Here is a 14,445-nt window from a genome sequence, read left to right on the forward strand (position 1 = left end):
CGAAGTGCGGCAAAAACCACAAGTTCAGCTCCGTGGTTGGCACGCCCTATTACGTAGCCCCCGAGGTCTTGTTCGGAAACTACGACAAGCGATGTGACATCTGGTCCACTGGGGTGATTTTGTACATTCTTCTCTGCGGTTACCCTCCCTTTTGTAGGCAGCGAGCTATTTGTTTAACGCAGACGGACAAGACAATAAAGAAATACTACGGAAGGTCAAGATCGGCGAGTTCTCCTTTGATCCACGACACTGGAAGCGGGTCTCAGAGCACGCGAAGGATCTAGTCCGGCGGCTCTTGACGTATGACCCTCGACGGCGCCCTTCGGCTGCCGACTCGATTCAACACCCCTGGATTCAGTACTACGCTCAGAGCGCTGCCGTCCAGGAAAACCCGCTGAACTACCGATTAGGCGTCGATCTGCTCGAGAAGTTCAAAGCCTTCAGGAAGTGCCCTACCATGAAGCGGTTGGCTATCACGTGCGTAGCTTACCAAATGTCGGAGAAGGAAATCGGATCCCTACACGATATTTTCCTCGCCCTTGATGCGAACCATGACGGTGTCCTGACCGTCAGCGAAATCAAACAAGCATTCCAGTCGCTTAACGTAAACTACGACGGCGAGGTAATGGAGCTGTTGGAGGAGCTTGACACTGATGGGAATGGCACCATAGACTACACCGAGTTTATCGCGGCAAGCATTGACCATAAATTGTACGAACAGGAGAGAGTTCTCCGACAGGCGTTCCGCGTGTTCGACCTGGACAATGATGGCAAGATCACACCGTGAGGGCGCGAATTATGCATGACGCAGTACCGAACTCCAACGCGTGTTGGAGATGAACTTCTTAGATGAGGACTTCGACCAAGACATGGTTCAGGCTATCATTAGGGAAGTGGACTTGAACGAAGATGGGGTTTTGGACTTCACAGAGTTCCACCGAATGATGAAGGCCGGCTCGTCTCGCAAGAAGGACAGCATTCCGTCTGCGTTCAACAAGGCGAAGAGCATCTTTTCCAGGAAGAACGGGGAGTGATTGGGGGGTTTGTGCAATTTTTAAAATTCGATGCTCTCTGTAGAGACGCTTCAAACGGTGTTAGCGACCCAACTCGATGGAACGGTCAACAACGTGGTGTAAGGGGTGGCGGGGAGGCGTCAGTCAGAGTCGCCAGCCTTGACGGCGGCATAATCGCGCTGGCTCGGACGTACGAGGTGGCAAGTGACTTTCAGTCCTTGCAACACGTAGTCGCCTTGGTGGTATCGATTTTTAGCGAGTATCTGGCGTTCTCCGACCGGTTTCGAGCGCAGGTGGCCGAGTTCAAGCAGTGCAAAGTGGTTGTGGGCACGCTGGGGTCGGAGGCGCTCATGCTTGCCGTCATAGGAGACTCGGGCAGTGACGTCGAGCACTTGAGGCGGAAAGTGAGGCAAGGGCTCAGCTATCATAGTTCACCACTCTGCACCCAGTGCTAGCCGCGCGTCTGCAAAAGTTCTACTGAGCCTCACCGAGCATTTCCAGGTAAGAGCGGTCACGGTTCCAGCACTGGGCTATGTTTGCTTTGCCAAGTGTCCAGAGACCCAGTTGAGTCGAGGCGATTGAGTGTATGGCTCCGTCGAATGAGCCGTCGTAGCTGTAGTGGTCTCCCGTGGGAGAGATCTCGACAATGGCCGATCCCCGAGTGAGGTAGACGGAGCCCTCGTGATGCGTCAGACCCGCCGACGGCCGCCCACCGAGTCGCAGCGCATCGCTAGACTCCGCGTACAAGTGTGGCAGTCGGAATCTGTGCAGTACATCCGTCGTAGGGTTATAGCAGTAGAGTGCCGTGTCCACCTGGAGAGCACGAGATATATGCGCAGTCAGTCTCTGTCGCTTCGTGCCATATCTCAGGCTGGCGGGTAGCTGAGCCTCCTTCACCATCCCCCCGAAGAGAGGAGACGCCAGGGACGGCCCTCTGTGAGACCCCTTCCGGAGATCCCAAATCCTCACGACGCCCTCGGTTCCGGCGCTGACTAACGAGTGGTCGCTCAGCCACCCGACGAGCACGACAGCCCTCTCATGTTGCTGCATGGACTCTAGAGGGGACAGATTAGCGCGGGTGACTCCAGTGCGCATGTCAGAGACCCCCAGGACGCCGGTAGCACCGCCATAAGCAACCTGGGGGCTGTTCAAATTGAAGCTGACCGCCGTGGGGCTACCTTGACAAGGCAGCGACCTCACAACCTCCATGGCCTCCACGTCCCAGAAGGAGAGGCGAGCGTCGGCAGATCCTGATATCAGCATCCCTCCGTCGTGATACCAGTCCAGGCAATTCACGCGGAACCCATGCTTGAGCGTACCCCGGCTACTCAGCACGACGCGTTTCGGTCTGCAGATCTGGTTGACGTAGTGGGGAGTGAGGTGATCCAAATCTCCCATCGAGGATACCAAGGGGCCTCGGAAGGCCTGCAGAGTACTCGACGTCATAACAGTCATAGGGAACAGGTGCAGTTCACCCGAAGCATGACCGGAAGTCAGCACCTTCCCGTCTGGCGACCCCTGCAGTACTGTTGCGGGGGCACATCTGAGGGGCGCCGGTTTAGATCTCGGACGAACGCACTGCGTCCGTGGATGTGCCTGAAGCGTCAGACCGAACACCAGAGAAGCATGCATCATGGAGCGGCTTAACCGGTGCATTGAAAAAGGTCGCAAGCAGTCTGTACTCTTCCTTCTACGCGTTACGGAACCAAAAATGCCGTCGCAAAGAGACTTCATCGAAATCCTTGTTTCCAGGCTAACGGCCTAGAGCTGGCCTCGAGTTCTGGGATCAATTACGGCCTCGAGTTCTGGGATCTGAATTCTTCCGACTTTGCCCAGCCCACCCAAACATGCTTAAGGAACGGTATTAACAAAATGGATGTATCAGACTATCTAAGTCGACGCGAGAACGTCTCCTCAGCAGTCATTTACCTTTTAACGTTAGGGGACTTTTCATTCTCCTTGGTAAAAGGAACCTGTTACGGCAAGGACTCCGGCTTCTGGGTCCCCGCCATAATTATGACCGGAGTCATGTTTGGGCTCCTGCACCGGTTGTCCGTGTTAGCAATGCACGAGGACGGCTGCACTTTGCGTTTGAGTCACGGGCTGCTTCACAAAGTTGAGAGAGGCCACTACATAGTGTACGCCCTTCTGGGCATCGTCTTCTCGTTCATCTACTTCTCGCTGTGTCAATGGGCTAAAGGTAACACACTCGTCTCCGCCCACCCTGCCCTGCGGCTGGTGGCTCCGCCCTTGGGGGTGATGCTCTTCGTTGTTGGGACGCTAGTGGTTGAGTGGTCAGCGATACTTGCGTATCGGCGAACGGGCAAGCTCTTCTTTCTGCTCCGTAATGCCCTGGCTGCAGTGGGAGCTGGAATGTTCACAGAGAGCCCGAACGCGGTCGAAACCTTGGACTTTTGACCGTCGTGCCCACGTCAAGAGACGTGATTTTCAAGAGCCTCGCTCGTTTTGTCACTACGCACTGTCACTACGCACAGTCTACGCACACATGTACTCAACCCTTTCAGCTTACTATCGTAGTTTCACAGGCACCTGTAAACCCCAGTCGTCCGAATGGCCAAGATTCCGCAGATTGCCAGCCTGCGGTGGTCAACGTTTGTACTGAGCAGGTGTTCGTCCTCAAGACTGTCGCTCATCACGCACTCTCCCTAGTCCCACGCCTTCTGTCTCACAAAGCAGTTAAATTGAAGTATTCTTTTAAATTGGAGTATTCTCGTCTCTACAACCTCACCTTGCGCACGTAGAACAGCCAATCGTTCAAGTAACGACGCCACTCTATAGAATTAAACGTTAACGTCCTAACAGGACCATCAGCTTCATTGAAACACGTGAAACTACTCATCTTTCTTCGAGCTCATATCCGCCTCGGACTCCTTGGTTTTAGACTCAAGGATGTCGACCGACTTCTCGATGACTGTGAGTGTCGTGCGGGCGAATTCCTGGACCCTGTCAACAGTGGCAGCACTTACTCGATCACCAAGTCTCTCTGATATGGTGGGCCGGAAATCACGCTCCTTAAGCTCTGCAACGCGGGTCTTCAAACCGTACTCAACGGAGTACCTGTGCAGTTGCACCAGCCCCAGAGCCAAATAGAAACGTAGCAGGCCGCTGGCGTAGTTGATCGGCACCAGACACAGAGCGAACACGAACAATGCGGCGTCGTACCCCAACTCCATCGCGCGAACGGCGATCGCCATCCCGAACTTAGTAGCTTCCCGGAGCCAGTTCGACTCATTGCGATACCATTCCTCAGCCATACTGATTGCCGTGTGCACCGGCGTGGAGCTGAGCAGCACGTCGCGCGCCGGGAGGCGCGAAAGCAACCCGGTATGCACGTCCAGTTGAGTGGTGAGCAGCGTCTTAAGGTCCGCAAACGTGGTGTTGGCCGATGCGACGTACACTCGCCTCGAGGATTCGCGCAACAGTAGCCGCATAGACTGGGTTTCGGGTAGTTCTTCCTCGAAGAGAGGACTGATGGTGTCGCGCACGTTGGTGACCACGCCGTTCTTCTTCTCCAAGGCGCACTGCTCGAGGATCGCGCGTTTGCTCTCAAGCCAGACTCGAGCCGAGTCCGCAGACTCTATAGCCTCATCCGAGATGAATAGTAGTGGAACCGTGACCTCCCTGCTTTGGACGGTGATGGTAACCTCATGGTACAGGACGTAGACTTCCATGTGCTTTACTAACTCCGTCACAGCATCTGCGATACGCTGAGGCAAGCACGGTCGGACCATACCGAGTGTTTTCTCGACCACGTGAAGCTTCTTCAAAGACGAGAACTTCGCAGGCAGGCGACCCGTTGAGTTCACCCGGATCCATTCTGGTGCCATTCGCTCCAAGGGAGCGCTTTCGGATTTAGGTGCTGCCGTTGAGACAGCGGGGGAGCCCTTGACAGGTGTGATGGTGTCGACTGCCCTGGAAGCCATTGCTGAAATTACAGTGATAAAAATGATGCTGTGGTAGTGAGACCTATAAATGCCTGCATGTTTGTGGGGTGGGACCGAAGATCGCCCACTTCAGAGACTGCGATGCAGGAAACGGAAAGCCGGTGATACTTTGGCCTCGCAGGGACATCTGCTATCGCTGCGTGAAACAAAAAATACACCAAAAATGAGTGCTGGGAGTGTCCCAGTTGGTTCGAGAACCAGCGTGGATCTCGAAGATATCCTCGACGCCCTCCGAAAACACGACCATCAAGCAGCTGCGACATTTTTAGAGGCACGCGTCGCGAAGCAAGCTGTCCCCACGCCGCCGACCGTGCCAACGGCAGTCAAGGACACGAAGAAGCAAGCGCAACGCGCGGTGGAGGTCCTGCGGACCTCCTGGGGTCCCATGACCCAGCCGGAGGTCACTGCCCTTGTCCGGCAGCTTACTGACTCGGTACCCAGGACGCTCACGCTGACTCCACTTTCGGCCGCTCAGAGCGCCAGAGCTCTGAATCCGAAAAGGAGCACCACGTGGGAAGTTCAACCTGTCCACGACTTCCAGTTCGCGTTCACACCGACAGACGTGGCGAAGAGTCGAGAAGCCAGCATGTCACGTGTCGACGACGCTTGGGAGCTGCTGTACAATGTGCCAGTGCCGGATTTCAGCGACCCAGGCACAGGTCGATCGGGGACCTACGACCCCCAAGCCATCGCGTCATGCCCGGATCATACGTTCAGGGTGGACGAGTACGCGCACGACAACGATTGTGGCTACCGCAAACGCACTATGCCCACGCGTGTATTCCGTGCAGAGCTGCATATGCGCCAAGTCGGAGATGAAAGAGTTAAGTGCATCCCCCGGGTGCGTGTGTTCTCCAATCGTCGGAGATCCTCCCACACGGTGGCCTCCTTCACGGACATGGAGTTACGCTCCGACTCACCCAAGGCTGTGGACCTCTCGAGTCACGCAACCATAGACGCCGACGACGAGCTGTTCGGCGCTTGCGAGAAGTCCTCAGCGCGGGCGCTGAGCGAGGAGCGACCGGCGTCGCCCATGTTCGGCTCCGCCAGCGATTTGAAGTCGGACGCGCCGCGCATGCCGTCTCCCGCCTTCGGGATGGAGTCCTCAGAAGACCTTGACGAGCACGGGAAGGCACGCTACCTGAAGGAATACAGTTGGGGAGATCGAAGGGTGAGTCGCCTGTGTGCGCGTTAAGCAGCGCCATCGGCACAACATGCTCAATCGTAAAGCGCAGACGTCAAGCCTGTTCAAATACCCGGCTGACGGGGCGTTTTTCAAACAACACGGGGACGTCTTCGATGTGATGAATCTCCGAGTTCTCCGGAAGCGCACGCAAACGGGACTGGAGCAGACGACGGAGCTGGCTTTGGAGGCCAGTGATATTATTGCAGGCAGGTACAAGATTCTACACAGACTTGGCGAGGCGGCGTTCTCTAGAACAGTCTGTTGCCTGGACCTCGAGACGGAGAAAACAGTCTGCCTCAAGGTCATTAACAACACAAAAGAATCTTTCGACCAGTCTCTGGACGAGATATCTATACTACGCTACCTCCACGACAATGTTGACGACGTCTCCAACGTCTTCTGTTTACAGTTCTACGACTATTTTTACACGCATGAGCACCTGATCATCGTGACGGAGGTTCTCGGGCTCAATCTTTACGAGCACGGCAAGGTCTGCAAAGGACGCGGCGAGCGCTACTTCACTATGGGGCGCATCCAGCGGATCGCGTTTCAGGTTCTCTACGCACTCGTCTACGTGCACTCGCTAGGAGTGGTGCACGCTGACTTGAAACCCGAGAACATCCTCGTAAAGAACGAGGTCACTGCTGAGGTGCGCCTAATCGACTTTGGCTCCTCGTGCTTCATTGACGACCACTTGGCCACCTATCTGACGTCGAGGTCCTACCGGGCACCTGAAGTCATTTTTGGACTGCCGTTCGACGCCAAGATCGATCTGTGGGCACTGGGTTGCATTCTCGCTGAGCTCTGGACCGGCTACGTCCTGTTTAACATCGTTGGCGAGCATGACGGGGTCGGTGCGATGTTGGCACGCGTGTACAGCATTGTGGGCGAGTTCCCATTCTACATGGTGTCACGCGGGGCGAACAAATCTATACTCTTCACTGAGGACGGCCAGCTGTTCCAGGTGGAGGATGACGGGTCTGTGACGCTTTTCTTACCAAAGTTGAGCAGCCTTCGCCAACGACTGCGCACTGACGACCACGACTTCGTTGATTTGATCCAGCAACTGTTAACAGTGGATCCAGCCAAGCGCCTATCGGCCGCGGAGGCGCTCAATCATCCATTCTTCAAGACCAAGCGCTACTCGGACGGCATTCTATGAGAACATCAGTAACAGTAATAATTTAATTAAATAGGGTCATGTACCTTAAACCTAGCGAACGTCCCTCTGTAAAGACAGAGAACGACTCCACATGCTACGAGTGCCAGGTGTGTCGCGGGCTGGGTCTGGACGCAGGGAGGGGGTGAACTGGTCTGTTGTGACAGCTGTATCAAGTCGTTTCATGTTGAATGCTTAGAAAGGTCGGTGGAACCTCAGCCAGACAGCTCTCGCTGGTTTTGTCCTGTGTGCCGAGACATGAAGACTAACGTACTAATGAAATTAGGACACACATGGGCCCACGAAGCTCGAGAGGAGGACGCCCCTTTGCCTGTGGACAGCATCACTGGAATGAGACCCAGGCGATCCACTCGTCGAACCCAGACTGCTACGAAACCCAAGGAGAACAACGTCATAATGAGCGAGGGCACTTGGGACAACAACGCTAAAATCAACGTGGGCCCCGGATTTCAAGTCCCCAATGAACCCCGTTTCTATCTGGAGGCTGAGGCTGTTGGGGCCAGCTACTCCACCTTGGACCCGATGCTCTCATGCAAAAAAGAGGTCGTAATGACTCGTCTACACAGGGGGCTTAGCGAATGCGAGACGATGTTCTCGCCCTACGTTCTTCGCAGAAAGTGGAGCGATTTGGCCCTGGAAGCTCAAAAGGAGAAACGTGAGTCTTGAGGCGAGTTGGTATGGCAGTGGCTGCATTTAGAGAGGACGTGGAATCCCAGTGGCCCTTGGAGAAAGTTCATTTTCCCTTCTATCCGGATTTCGCCCTCAACTTGCTTCACACCTGTGACTACGATACTGAATATGCCGTGCGCTACCTTCAAAGTGAAGATTTCGACTTTCTGATGGCATGCAAGCCGCCTCAAAAAGCCTACCTGAACAAGTGGAGCCCGCAAGACAGGAGAGGGGCCTTTCCATGCACACCCTACAAGTACCAGTTCAACCGCAGGTAGTTGCGTGGCCCACCTCAAACGAAGTTACGCCAAGGCCATCTGTGTGCGTGCAGTTTCGCCCTTTTGATCATGTCTCAACTATCTTCCGATCCAGCGTCCCAGCGAGCCTCGGTCCAGTCTGTTAAGTCGATGCTCACCCTGAAACCAGAAAAGAGCCATCACCGACGGTGCATGTGCGGATGCATGAGCATTCAAAAGGCAGCCTTCGCGTCCAGCGTCATCTCCGTGCTCAACGGCCTAGCATTAGGAACCACAGGTTTCCTGCTCAGGCGCACGGACAGCGTATTGGTCGGCTGTGTGTCGATGTTCGCCTGTATGCAGGTGGTTGTGGGCATATCCTGTCTCATCGGAGTGGTCACGCGGGATGAGAGCGTGGTTGGCACATGTAAGGTTCTCATGGTCTTTCAATACCTGATCGACGTGATTCTGTGGATATCGATGCTCACTGCCATCTTCTTCGTTTTCAGAGAATCAGGAGCTCTTGGCACTCTTTGGTCAAAGGCAGACATACAGTGGTTCATGGTGCGTCGAGGTACGACTTCGAGTCCGTTACTACTCACCTTGAGCTGTGTCGAAGGACTGATCCTCAGCATTCTTGGCCTTAGCACAGTATGGAGCCTTGCTTCCCTACAAGAACAGCTGAGGATTGAGGCCTACTTACAGGGGGCAGGCCTTGAGTACAGCACGTCAGAAACTGCCAGCGAAATACTCAGGAGGCGCTCACGAGAAGTTGTTTGAAAACTAAACAATCGAAATGCCATTGAGGCCTGGGCCGCCGGCAACAATAAACCATACAACAGATGTCGTCAACGTCAAGGACAGAAGGGCGTAAACCAGTTCACCAGTGTAGAAGGAGCGAAAGAAACACATGCGCTTAATCACAACAACGGGAATCAGCTGCTGGATGATCGTCAAACCGGTGAAACAAGCAAGGGTGGGCCATACAAACCATTGCACCATGGAGCCCAACGCGATGACGTAAGTCCACATGTAGACAAAAGGAGGTAGCAGTGCCATCCATGACAAAAGGTAGCATCGCCAGTCGACGCTCGACGGAGGGAGATCAGCTTTCCATGGATTGTAGAGCTCAAAGAGGAGGTTGAGGAACATCGAAATGCCAATGAGCATCACGTTGGACACATGGGTTAGGACGTTTGCCACCTGACTCAGTAACTGCAGGTCAATAACCAGCCAGGACATGATGACAGCGCTGAAAATCCAGCGCATAGGGTTGTTCCCAGATTTCAGCCACGCCTGGTAAGTTTCGTTCTTAATGATTAATGTCCAGAACTGCGCCCCATGGAAAACACCAGCGAACAGAAGCGGAACCGAAGCCGTCTGGGACACAGGCATCACCCATATCTTCATGAGTTCCCACACAGTGACAGCAGCCGGATATCCGATACATCTTGAGACAAAGGACCCCGACTTGTTCGTAGGGTCATTGATTTGTGTCGGACCGTAGGCCAAGGACCGCAAGACTGTTGATTCAGCTGGCATAAAGTAGACATTCTCAAAAGCTTGGGCTACGTTTCCGTAATAAATGGCAAGTGCTCCTTGTGTAAAGTAGACGATGCATAAAACGATATGCATCCACGTTAGCATGGTCAGTCGTCGCGCACGCTGCGCTTGTGTCAATCCAGCTGCGGTTGTTGGTATAACTGACACAGAGACCAATGGCTTTCGCGGAAGTTCATCAGCTGAAGGTTCCACATCGAAAGACATGACGCTTGGAGTACCTGTCGCTGACATCCCAATAAATTGCCGGTCGGTAATAGATATTCCGAAGATCACAAACGGGGAGCTGACACGCTCGATGATGTAATCAGTCTCTTCTATGCTTAATCCACAATACTTAGAAACGTCTCCAATGTGGCTTTGGAGTAAACCGGCTCCAGCGCCGGAGCATGAAGAAGTATCACTCGACCGGTTGAAGTGAGCATTTTATCAGTTCGTCAGGCTCACACCTTGTTCCAGAGAAGTTCTGGAGTGCTTCGACCTTCAACTGTTATCTTTGGAGGAGGGATGTCGGCTGCCTGGCAAACCAATTGATGTCAGCAGCATATCTGAGACGCTAAGAGCCGTATCTGAGCTTGTAGTAATAGGAGAACAGAGAGGTGACGAGACGTACTTCACCCTCTTCTGCGAGTCCCGCATGCTTGACCGTATTGTCGCCTTCTTTGCTACATTCTCAGGCGTTCACAACGTCGCTCCGCTACAAATTCAACTGTTCCAATCTCTGAACGTTCTACTACAGAATCTCAAACAGGAAGGATCGCTTTGTGAGCAAATTCAACGCTCCTCATTCAGACTGCCTCATGTCTCGCAACTTACTAAATAAGGTTGTCGCTACTCCTCTCTGTCTATCTGACTCCTACCTGGATGATGAACTCATCAGTTGGTATGTGAACTTCTTGAAATCGGTCTCCAGGATGCTCTCCCCAAAGACGGTCAGATTCATGCACAACGACGCGTGCTCCTCGTTCCCATTGTTGCTGCATGGGCTCAAGTTCCTATTCTCCAAGGATGCGCTCGTGAAAACGACCGTCCGAAACATGACTTTGGCGTTGCTCGGCTGTAGGCGGATGGACAGACGTTCACGCAGTTGACGATGCGGGAGTTCAGCAGTCCATCACCAGTCGATACTCCGTGTTCGAATGCATAGCTCTAAGTCTCCGGGATGTCGTCACTGCGTGGCAACAAAAACTGCAACTGATCGCCTTCGACAAAACCGCCGTTGCCTTGCAAAAGATGAAGTCATTGAGGGACGACTTGGTAGATGTCTGTCTTTTTCTGGAGGATGTATTGTGCCTGAACAAGCCAGAAGTCTCTCAGGTGAGTGCGTCGTGTCCTCCCAACTCAGTCGCTGTTTCACGCGATAACCCATGCAGTTGTGTTGCCGTACCTCCTTCCAGCCTTTCTTGGTCACATCGACCAAAAGAAAGAATCTGCTGTGTTGTGGGATGACCGGCATCTTGGCGACGCAAGAATGGAAGCAGACTATTTAGGGGTGGTTGGCGCGGATTCCAGACATGAAGAGCCGCCTTTACACCCGCTTATTGCCATGGGAGTCCTGCACGCCATGATGACGTCGATGCCTTCGTACAGACCCTTCCTGTCAGCGTTACTACTGTCTTCAGAAGTACCTACGGAGTTCAGATTCGTCGCGGAGCCGCCGGCGGCATGGTTATCTGTGCTGTTTTCCACAACTAGACTGGCCACAACCCCTGTCAGTGAGGTCTTCGCGGGCAGCCGCTCGCCTCTGCTCCCCGCGTGTTCATGCCGGACCTGGGCTAGTCTGTTCAAAGTGCCTCCGCCTGTGGTCCTCAGCGGGATCAGCCGCCTGGGAAGCAGCGTTTGCTGTCGGAGAAAGCTACGACCCAACCCTCTAAAGGTGAAACTTCTTGAGTGGCTGTCTGGCGCATGCGATGGGGTTCACACTGACTCGTTGGTCCTGTTTGCAGCGGCTCTGGTGCAGTTGGCCGCGGAGGACTTTCGTCTCACTCGCGCTTGTGAGTCTACGACGGCAGTCGTGATCCAGCATCTGACATGATCCCCGAGGAGAGCGCACTGCTCCGAACACTCCACAATGCACACGTGTACCGAAAGAAGATGAGGCACGTGGTGGCTCGAGCACTCCTTCGGACGGTAGTCGTTGTGTTGGAGGAGGTGCCATTCAATCACGAAGTGCTTCGGAGGATGAGTGATGAGTGCTCAGGATTCCTGGAGTCCATTCACCGTGACATCCGTGTTTCAGTCAATCTGACCGAAGGCGCGGAGCTCAACATGGCTTCAGAGCACAGAGGCAAGTGGCAGCTCCTAATTGACTTGGCTTGCGCCGAGTTCGCTGGCAACCAACCCGTGTCGGTGTCCGCGGCAGATGTCGGCGCGCTGCCGCCGGCATTATTGGCTCGCACATCGTTCTTCAATGACCTCCGGTCGAGGTCGTTGTGGTGCTGGGTGCCGTCAAAGAAGGTTGAGTTGGATCTAGGTAACCAACTACAACTGTTCTCCGCCGTGATGGCGCTGAGGTCATTTTTACTACAGGAGTCGCCGCGGGCGCGACCGAGTTTAGGCATTTCGCAACCGCCTGCATTGGACGACTGCCTTGGCATTCCGTCCTCCCAAATGATAGCCGATGAGAACGTCTGGCTCATGAAAAGTTGGATCTGCACGCCAGCACGAAGGCCATCCCCACGTTATCTTATCATTCACTCAGGTAACCTACTGGTGACCGTGCCTTCATCAATGGGGTTCTTGGAGGCCAGAATTACCTGCGTGTGCCCTTTGCGCCGAATACGGTCGGTTGACAGGTGTGATTTGCGTGACTCCGAGTTCGCAGAATACCATCGCAAGGGGTACAGAGGGCTTATTGTCGTCTTCCGAGGCGACGCTAACGATTCGGACCTGCTGGAGACGAAGATTGCACCGCCCAAGGAGGAGCTACCGTTCAACCAGGTGCTGCAGCCACCGAAACAAGTGAGTAAGAAGAGAGTACTCCTCTTGTTGTCGAGTCAAGATCGAGCAGACATGCTTGAGTCGCGCTTGGGGGACTTCGTGGCCATCGCGGTGAAGCGCGCTTTCTCTGCAGTCGATTCTTGGATGATCTCTGCTCAGAATTGTGTCTCACAAAATTGAAAAACTAAAAACCTTTTTAAATGCCCAAAGTGACTCCACCCGTCAGGTCTACGTCTAGATCCGTTCCGAACTACGGCAAGCCGACTGTCGCGAGTCGCGCGAGGCAGGGAATAACGCCGGTGTGCAAGAGTGCAGCCCGTACAACGTCAAGAGCAAAGAGGCCTTCCTATCTGCGACGGGCTGAGAAGTCTCCGAAGTTGGGAGATACAAGCAAGGTCTCGGTCACCAGCCATGGGCGAAAGATAAAAACGCCACGAGAAGACCCCAGGAGCACCCCAGGCCTTCCCACGTCCTTGATACCAGAGACTGCAGATAGCACTCCAGTATCGTGGTCCACTGAGTTTCCGGACGTCTCTCGTCACAGACCCCAGTGTGACGAGGAGATAGAGCCGTTGCTGCCCCTGCTCGAGCCTGGTCGCTTCTACTGCTTGACCTCAAGACGGTCTGCGGCGGGGCTGGTGTGTCCCCGATGCAAGTTCTGCCTGGACATGGCCCCGCTGCAGCTTTACGTCGGTAGGAGAGGGTCCGACGCGGAACAACGTCCGCTGACGCGCAGCCCGTACATGCCATCCAACCTCCCGATGACTCCCACAGAGTCCCTGTACGACCCTCAGACATTGCGGGAGTCCATGGCGTCGATTGAGAGGGACATCCGACGGTTCGAAGAGGCAAGGGACGACGAGGAATTCATGACGCCTGCGTACGTGTTTGAAGAGGCTGACTTCTCGTATGTCAGTCCTGGCAAGGGGCCGCTCTTCAGCAGCAGACTGAAACCGCTTCATGTGCCGCCCGAAAAGTCCGTTCCACCTTCCATGGAGCCTTCGCTGTCAGCAAGTCCCAAGGAGCCTTTAAAGTCAGCAAGCCCCAAGGAGCCTTCGAAGTCAGCAAGCTTCGTGGAGCTTTCGAAGTCAAGCTTCGTGGAGCCTTCGAAGTCAGCAAGCTTCGTGGAGCTTTCGAAGTCAGCAAGCTTCGTGGAGCCTTCGAAGTCAGCAAGTCCCATGGAGCCTTCGCAGTCAGCAAGCCCCATGGAGCCTACGAAACGTGCGACTCTTGCGGAGGAGGGCTCCATGGTGAAGAAGCATCTCACAAAACCAAAGCTACGCCGAGGCAGCATCACCTTCAATAGTATTTCTGCCTGGGACACATTGGGACTGACCCCCCTGAGGGCCTCTGAGAAACTGACCCCCCTGAGGGCCTCTGAGAAGCCTCGTGTCGTCCATAAGGAAGATATGAAGCAGCCAAGCCCGTCACAGGCGGCCCCTACGCAGCCGCGCCGACAGTCGTTGCTACTCCCCGCGTCAGTCTCTCGGCCGTCTTCCCTCGAGAGTTCGTCTCCGTTCCGCACACCACAAGACTCCAATACGCCGTTGGCAATGAAGTGAGCGTCATGGTCAGTATTCACACAGGCACAATGAAAACGCGAGGCCAACCTCCAACAATCGCAGCCCAAGCGCTACGCTTCTGTACAGCTCAGACGATAAGCGTCGTTCTACCACCTGCTACACCAACCTTTTCA

General features: G+C 54.5%; 11 protein-coding genes across 23 annotated transcripts; 8 read left to right on the forward strand and 3 right to left on the reverse strand.

Moving 5' to 3' along the window:
* Positions 1 to 57: 57 nt before the first annotated feature.
* Positions 58 to 1,034, forward strand: KVP18_001888 (uncharacterized protein; the record flags this gene model as incomplete). 3 transcript variants are annotated; one of them, XM_067952334.1, is made up of 3 exons in its annotated part: positions 58 to 153; positions 183 to 783; positions 812 to 1,034. In XM_067952334.1, coding segments are annotated over 3 exons (920 nt in total), but the record flags the coding sequence as incomplete, so codon positions are not given. The 3 variants fall into 3 exon arrangements, with proteins under 3 accessions (XP_067807616.1, XP_067807615.1, XP_067807617.1); XM_067952333.1 differs by lacking the exons at positions 58 to 153; positions 812 to 1,034 and having other exon boundaries at positions 458 to 787; XM_067952335.1 differs by lacking the exons at positions 58 to 153; positions 183 to 783 and having other exon boundaries at positions 837 to 1,034.
* A 30-nt stretch (positions 1,035 to 1,064) lies between these two features.
* Positions 1,065 to 1,468, forward strand: KVP18_005145 (uncharacterized protein; the record flags this gene model as incomplete). Its single annotated transcript, XM_067949516.1, has 2 exons — positions 1,065 to 1,132; positions 1,162 to 1,468. The coding sequence occupies 2 exons, from the start codon at positions 1,065 to 1,067 to the stop codon at positions 1,466 to 1,468; spliced, it is 375 nt and encodes a 124-aa protein (XP_067807635.1).
* Positions 1,469 to 1,487: 19 nt separating this feature from the next.
* On the reverse strand, positions 1,488 to 2,669 carry KVP18_001894 (uncharacterized protein; the record flags this gene model as incomplete). 2 transcript variants are annotated; one of them, XM_067952348.1, is made up of 1 exon in its annotated part: positions 1,488 to 2,669. In XM_067952348.1, one exon carries the CDS (start codon positions 2,667 to 2,669, stop codon positions 1,488 to 1,490), a length of 1,182 nt encoding a protein of 393 aa, XP_067807630.1. The 2 variants fall into 2 exon arrangements, with proteins under 2 accessions (XP_067807630.1, XP_067807631.1); XM_067952349.1 differs by having other exon boundaries at positions 1,488 to 2,468.
* Positions 2,670 to 2,885: 216 nt separating this feature from the next.
* KVP18_001895 (uncharacterized protein) lies at positions 2,886 to 3,431 on the forward strand (the record flags this gene model as incomplete). The annotated part of the gene is made up of 1 exon (XM_067952352.1): positions 2,886 to 3,431. The coding sequence occupies one exon, from the start codon at positions 2,886 to 2,888 to the stop codon at positions 3,429 to 3,431; it is 546 nt and encodes a 181-aa protein (XP_067807632.1).
* A 434-nt stretch (positions 3,432 to 3,865) lies between these two features.
* On the reverse strand, positions 3,866 to 5,105 carry KVP18_001892 (uncharacterized protein; the record flags this gene model as incomplete). 2 transcript variants are annotated; one of them, XM_067952343.1, is made up of 2 exons in its annotated part: positions 3,866 to 4,946; positions 5,047 to 5,105. In XM_067952343.1, 2 exons carry the CDS (start codon positions 5,103 to 5,105, stop codon positions 3,866 to 3,868), a joined length of 1,140 nt encoding a protein of 379 aa, XP_067807625.1. The 2 variants fall into 2 exon arrangements, with proteins under 2 accessions (XP_067807625.1, XP_067807626.1); XM_067952344.1 differs by lacking the exon at positions 5,047 to 5,105 and having other exon boundaries at positions 3,866 to 4,957.
* A 36-nt stretch (positions 5,106 to 5,141) lies between these two features.
* KVP18_001891 (uncharacterized protein) lies at positions 5,142 to 7,326 on the forward strand (the record flags this gene model as incomplete). Of its 3 annotated transcripts, XM_067952342.1 has the most annotated exons (2): positions 5,142 to 6,149; positions 6,178 to 7,326. In XM_067952342.1, the coding sequence occupies 2 exons, from the start codon at positions 5,142 to 5,144 to the stop codon at positions 7,324 to 7,326; spliced, it is 2,157 nt and encodes a 718-aa protein (XP_067807624.1). The 3 variants fall into 3 exon arrangements, with proteins under 3 accessions (XP_067807624.1, XP_067807623.1, XP_067807622.1); XM_067952341.1 differs by lacking the exon at positions 6,178 to 7,326 and having other exon boundaries at positions 5,142 to 6,173; XM_067952340.1 differs by lacking the exon at positions 5,142 to 6,149 and having other exon boundaries at positions 6,193 to 7,326.
* Positions 7,327 to 7,364: 38 nt separating this feature from the next.
* KVP18_001889 (uncharacterized protein) lies at positions 7,365 to 8,291 on the forward strand (the record flags this gene model as incomplete). Of its 3 annotated transcripts, XM_067952336.1 has the most annotated exons (3): positions 7,365 to 7,433; positions 7,462 to 7,999; positions 8,029 to 8,291. In XM_067952336.1, the coding sequence occupies 3 exons, from the start codon at positions 7,365 to 7,367 to the stop codon at positions 8,289 to 8,291; spliced, it is 870 nt and encodes a 289-aa protein (XP_067807618.1). The 3 variants fall into 3 exon arrangements, with proteins under 3 accessions (XP_067807618.1, XP_067807619.1, XP_067807620.1); XM_067952337.1 differs by lacking the exons at positions 7,365 to 7,433; positions 8,029 to 8,291 and having other exon boundaries at positions 7,582 to 8,010; XM_067952338.1 differs by lacking the exons at positions 7,365 to 7,433; positions 7,462 to 7,999 and having other exon boundaries at positions 8,022 to 8,291.
* Positions 8,292 to 8,360: 69 nt separating this feature from the next.
* KVP18_001887 (uncharacterized protein) lies at positions 8,361 to 9,029 on the forward strand (the record flags this gene model as incomplete). 2 transcript variants are annotated; one of them, XM_067952331.1, is made up of 1 exon in its annotated part: positions 8,361 to 9,029. In XM_067952331.1, the coding sequence occupies one exon, from the start codon at positions 8,361 to 8,363 to the stop codon at positions 9,027 to 9,029; it is 669 nt and encodes a 222-aa protein (XP_067807613.1). The 2 variants fall into 2 exon arrangements, with proteins under 2 accessions (XP_067807613.1, XP_067807614.1); XM_067952332.1 differs by having other exon boundaries at positions 8,463 to 9,029.
* A 3-nt stretch (positions 9,030 to 9,032) lies between these two features.
* KVP18_001896 (uncharacterized protein) lies at positions 9,033 to 10,043 on the reverse strand (the record flags this gene model as incomplete). Of its 2 annotated transcripts, none has more annotated exons than XM_067952354.1 (1): positions 9,033 to 10,043. In XM_067952354.1, the coding sequence occupies one exon, from the start codon at positions 10,041 to 10,043 to the stop codon at positions 9,033 to 9,035; it is 1,011 nt and encodes a 336-aa protein (XP_067807634.1). The 2 variants fall into 2 exon arrangements, with proteins under 2 accessions (XP_067807634.1, XP_067807633.1); XM_067952353.1 differs by having other exon boundaries at positions 9,033 to 9,896.
* A 118-nt stretch (positions 10,044 to 10,161) lies between these two features.
* On the forward strand, positions 10,162 to 12,929 carry KVP18_001893 (uncharacterized protein; the record flags this gene model as incomplete). Of its 3 annotated transcripts, XM_067952346.1 has the most annotated exons (6): positions 10,162 to 10,226; positions 10,269 to 10,573; positions 10,602 to 10,868; positions 10,897 to 11,126; positions 11,155 to 11,803; positions 11,833 to 12,929. In XM_067952346.1, the coding sequence occupies 6 exons, from the start codon at positions 10,162 to 10,164 to the stop codon at positions 12,927 to 12,929; spliced, it is 2,613 nt and encodes an 870-aa protein (XP_067807628.1).
* Positions 12,930 to 12,949: 20 nt separating this feature from the next.
* On the forward strand, positions 12,950 to 14,311 carry KVP18_001890 (uncharacterized protein; the record flags this gene model as incomplete). The annotated part of the gene is made up of 1 exon (XM_067952339.1): positions 12,950 to 14,311. One exon carries the CDS (start codon positions 12,950 to 12,952, stop codon positions 14,309 to 14,311), a length of 1,362 nt encoding a protein of 453 aa, XP_067807621.1.
* Positions 14,312 to 14,445: the final 134 nt, after the last annotated feature.

Source organism: the organism of the source record quoted next (genome assembly GCF_019968955.1).
Source record: "MAG: Porospora cf. gigantea A chromosome Unknown PgA_NODE_583_length_14445_cov_348.937, whole genome shotgun sequence".
In the NCBI taxonomy this organism is placed as follows: Eukaryota; Apicomplexa; class Conoidasida; order Eugregarinorida; family Porosporidae; genus Porospora; species Porospora cf. gigantea A.